Source organism: Terrapene carolina, unplaced genomic scaffold, assembly GCF_002925995.2.
Source record: "Terrapene carolina triunguis isolate 2854851 unplaced genomic scaffold, T_m_triunguis-2.0 Scaffold34507, whole genome shotgun sequence".
Lineage (NCBI taxonomy): Eukaryota > Metazoa > Chordata > Testudines > Emydidae > Terrapene > Terrapene triunguis.
In genome coordinates, this window is record NW_020698858.1 from 13,415 (window position 1) to 18,266 (window position 4,852).

General features: G+C 44.6%; 1 protein-coding gene across 1 annotated transcript; it reads right to left on the minus strand.

Annotated features, from left to right (window-relative positions):
• Window positions 1-1,081: 1,081 nt before the first annotated feature.
• LOC112123891 (olfactory receptor 52E2-like) lies at window positions 1,082-2,029 on the minus strand. The gene has a single exon (XM_024222460.1). The coding sequence runs from the start codon at window positions 2,027-2,029 to the stop codon at window positions 1,082-1,084; it is 948 nt and encodes a 315-aa protein (XP_024078228.1).
• Window positions 2,030-4,852: the final 2,823 nt, after the last annotated feature.

Sequence of the window (4,852 nt, forward strand, 5' to 3'; positions counted from 1 at the left end):
GTTGGACTAGATGACCTCCTGAGTTCTCTTTCAACCATAATCCTCTATGTTTCTATGTTTCTGTGGAGGATAGTTCCATCAATGGCTATTAGCCATGATGCGCAGGGATCCGACAGCATGTTCTGTGTTTCGCTAGCCTCTGTTTTCCAGAAGCTGGGAGTGGGTGACAGGGGATGAATCACTTGATGATTGCCTGTTCTGTTTATTCCCTCTGAAGCACCTGGTAGTGGCCACTGATGGAAGACAGGATACTGGGCTAGATAGACCAAAGGCATTACCCAGTATGGACATTCTGATGTTCTTTTATGGACTGCAGCTGTATCTGCCACCACTGTAACCCACTAGACCCCACTCCCCTTCCAGAGTTGAGATAGATCCCAGGAATCCTGAGGGGTTCTCTTTCTCTGAAGAGTTAGTAACAAAGTAAGAACATACATAAAAACTTTACACTTAATCAGTGGCTCTTAAGTGGCTTTCCATAAGATTTAAGAAAATGTTAGTATTATAGCTGTGTGGCTCTAATAATTATTACATTTTATTTCTTTCATATAGGAATTAGATACAGTGCTCCTGTGATCTAATTACCAACAATTAGAAAGATGGAAACCCAACGGGTAGGTACATAGACCAATTCCCTGGTTTGTCATGCTGAATCAGCACAGTAAGGTCAGGAAAGGATCTAATGTCTCTTTGACTGCTCAGTCAGGCTACGTCTTCACTACCCGCCGATCCGGCGGGTAGCAATCGGTTTATCGGGGATCGACTTACCGCGTCTTGTGAGGACGCGGTAAAATCGATCCCTGATCGCTCTGCCGTCGACTCCGGAAATCCACCTCGACAAGAGGCGGCAGCGGAGTCGGCGGCAGCGGTCGGCTTTCCCCCGTCCTCACCACCAGGTAAGCCGACCTAAAATACGCAACTTCAGCTACGGTATTCACGTAGCTGAAGTTGCGTATCTTAGGTCGGAACCCCGCTGTAGTGTAGACCCAGCCTCAGTGATTCAGGAAAGAGGGTCCAGCACCATGTTACCAGCCAGCTCTGCACGGAGTTCGGTCTGAGAGCCAGAGCACCAGGAGAAAACTTAGGTCCCTTTATGAGCAAAGAGGCGGAGCAGCCTGTCCCGGATCTGTTTGGTCCTCACCCCGTAGATGATGGGGTTTAGCATGGGGGGCACCAGAAGGTACATGTTGGCAATGAGAATGTGGAAATGCAGGGGCACATTGTGGCCAAACCGGTGAGTGAGGAAGGAGAAGAGAGCTGGGATGTAAGAGGCTAAAATGACACAGATGTGGGAGCCACAGGTCCCAAAAGTCTTGAGCCGGGCGTCCTTTGTGGGGAGGCTAAAGATGGCCCTGAGGATCTGGGTATAGGACAAGGCAAGAAAAAATACATCCAGACTGGATAGAAAGAATGCCAGAAAGAGGCCGTAGTAACTACTGACACGGATGTCAGCGCAGGCCAGATTTACCACAGCCATATGCTCACAGTACGTGTGGGGGATGATGTTAGTTCTGCAATATGGCCAGCGCCTCACCAGGAAGGGATAGGGCAGTACGAGCATGCCGCCACGCAGCACCACCGCCAGGCCAATCTTGGCCACCATGGGGCTTGTCAGGATGCTGGAATGTCTCAGGGGATTGCAGATGGCCATGTAGCGATCCAAAGCCATGGCCACGAAGATCCCAGACTCCATCACTGAGATGAAGTGAATGAAATACATTTGGGTGAGGCAGGCACTGAAATCGATCTCCCTGGAATTGAACCAGAAAATGCTCAGCATTTTTGGCAGGGTGGATGTTGACAGGCCCAGGTCGGCAACGGCCAGCATGCAGAGGAAATAGTACATGGGCTCATGGAGGCTCAGGTCCATCTTCACAATGAAAAGGATGGTAAAGTTCGCCAAGATGGCTATGATGTATATGGCACAGAAGGGGATGGAGATCCAGACATGGGCTGCCTCCAGGCCAGGAATGCCCAGCAGGATGAAGGTAGAGGGGTTGGTGAAGTCGGTTGTGTTAGAATCTGACATGGCATGGGGAGAAAGTGTCCAACTCTGAGGCCAAATGGTGTCTGCTGCATGTGCCGTATGTTCTCCTGAATTCCTGTATGTGCCCAGGGTCTAGGGTGATGGTCGCAGTACAAATACCTGAATGGAGAGATAATGTCAATATGAGAGACTACATGCACTACTTGAGGCTGTTCTCATGGGTGAAGCAGATTGGTCGCTCTTCGGAAACTGAAAAATGACATTTTCATTATTCAGATAAATGAGATATGAACAACTGACCTTATGGAGGCGAATTCCATATTGTATGGTGCTTCATGCATCAATAATTCCTACACATCTGGGACTATTTAGTTTAGAGAAGAGAGAAAGAAGGGGGCATGTGATAGAGGAGAAGAAAAGAAAAGAATGGAAGTGATTACATTCAAATGGAGAAACAGAGAAGAGTTCCCAACCTGATAGGAAGGAAACATGTAGACAGAAATATGGGAATGGAAATTAGGAGTTCTTTAAACCATGATTCCACAGTGAAGAAAGTGGACAACTTTGGCTAAAAACCCAGTTCAGTGGCAAACTGAAGACAGCAATTGTGTGGGGGGGGGGGAGGCGGAGGGGCAAAATAGATAGGAAATGTGGAAAAAGGAAAATAGTTAGCAAGTAATTCAAATTGGAAGTTATGAACATTGATAGGGGACTTTAAAAGACATCAGGAAAAAATCCATGCTTGGCAAGTCTAAGGATAGCAAAAAGGAGGTTATTAAGTATATTAAGAAGAAAAGAAATCCTAGAAAAGGTTTAGGCCAATTCCTAGAGGGAGAAAGGAAACTTGTTAATATCACAGAAAATGTAGATGTGTTCACAGAATAGTTTTGTTCTGTATTTGGAAAGAAGCAGTTTGAGGTACTCATATCACATGAGGTGATGAAATACTTTCCAGTCCATTAGCAGTCAAGGAGGATGTCAAACAGCATCTGCAATAGAACCTTAGAGTTAAGAACACCAGAGTTACAAACTGACCGATCAACCATGCATCTCATTCGGAACTAGAAGTACACAATCAGGCAGCAGCAGAGCCACACAAAAAAAAAAGTCCAACAATTTAAAAAAAGGCAAATAAGGGACAGTTCTGTGTTAAATATAAACAATTAAAAAAAGAAAGTGAAATTTAAAAAAAATGATTTGACAAGGTTATGAAACAATGGAAACGCTGGTATTGGATTAGATAAAAAAAAGTCTAGGAGTGTAATTAATGCCCGTCAACAACATGGTTTATGGAAAACAGGTCTTTTCAAATAATTTCATTTTTTTAAAGTACACATTTGGTTGATCAAGGGAACCACGCAGATGTAAGAGACTTTGATTTCTCTGAGGCATTGGATTTAGTAGGGGAAAACATTCAGATAAAAAAATGAACACTGTACAATATCAGTATGGCACATATTTAATGGACTAAAAACTGGCTAACTGACAGATCTCAAAAAGCAGTTGTCAATGGACTATTGTCATTGAATGAGGGTGTTTCTCGCAGGGTTCTGCAGGGATCAGTTCTAGACCTGATGCTATTCAATATTTTCATCAATGATCTGGAAGCAAATAGAAAATTACTGCAGATAAAATTTGTGCATGACCCAAAGATTGGCAGAGCGGTTACAATGAGGCAGCCGGGGCAGGCATACTGATTGATTTGGAGCATTTGGTGAGCTGGGCCCATGCAAACAAAATGTTTTAATACAGTCAATTGCAAAGTTATCCTCTCGGAACAGGAAATGTGGGACCAACCCACAGACTAGGGCACTGTATTATGGAATGCATGGACCCTGAAAAGGATTTGGGGTCACTGGGGACAACTAACTCATTGTGAGCTCCCAGTGTGATGCTGTGGCCAAAAGGGCTGTTGTGGTCCTTGGATGAATAAACAGGGAAGTGGTGAGTGGGGGCAGGGGAAAGATTTTACCATTGGTGAAATGTCCTGGGGTCCACATTTCAAAAAGATGTTGAAAAATTGGAGAGGGTACAGAAAAAAAGCTAAAAAATGATTGGATGATAGAGAAAATGGCACACAGAGAATGAGACTTAAAGAGCTTCATCTATTTATCTTATCAAAAAGATGATCAAGCGAAGATGTTCATGGGGAGAAAATCGTGGGCAATATCTTGTCTTAAATTGTAATAACGGGCTCTGTAATCTAGCCAAGAATGGCAGAGCAAGGCCCAATGCCTGGAAGCTGAAGCCAGACAAATTCCAGTTGGAAATAAGGGCCCAATGTTTAGCACTGTGGTTGAGTAACTCTTGGGACAAACTGCGAAGGGAAGTGGTGGATTAACCAAATCCTCATGGCTGCAGATCCAGACTGGATGCTTACCTGGAAGATCTGCTTGAGGGCTTGTCTACACTTAAAATGCTACAGCTGCTCTACCATAGTGCTTCAGTGTAGACACTACTTACACTGATGGCAGGGGTTCTCCCAGCAGCATAGGTAATCCACCTCCCCTCCATCTCATATTGTCTACACCCAGGTTAGGTTAATACAGCGACATCACTCAGGGATGTGCATTTTTTTTGCTGGGGTACTGTGTCCAGTTTTGGTCATCAATGTATAGGAAGGATGTAGAGAAACTGGAAATGATCCAGAGGCGAGTGACAAAGCTGATCCAAGGGGTGAAATACAAGCCATACGAGCAAGCTGAAGGAAATGGATATGATTAATTTAGAAAAGAGGAGATTAAAAGGGGACATGACAGCAGTCTTCAGATAAATGCAAAGCTGCTACTATAAAAAAAGATGGAGAAAAGTTGTTCTCTTTGGCCACAGCGGGCAGGACAGTAGTCAGTGGGTTCAAACTACAGC

Excerpts from the sequence above, each read along its gene's own strand:
- LOC112123891 (XM_024222460.1), bottom strand. The coding sequence starts at position 2,029 with ATGTCAGATTCTAACACAACCGACTTCACCAACCCCTCTACCTTCATC.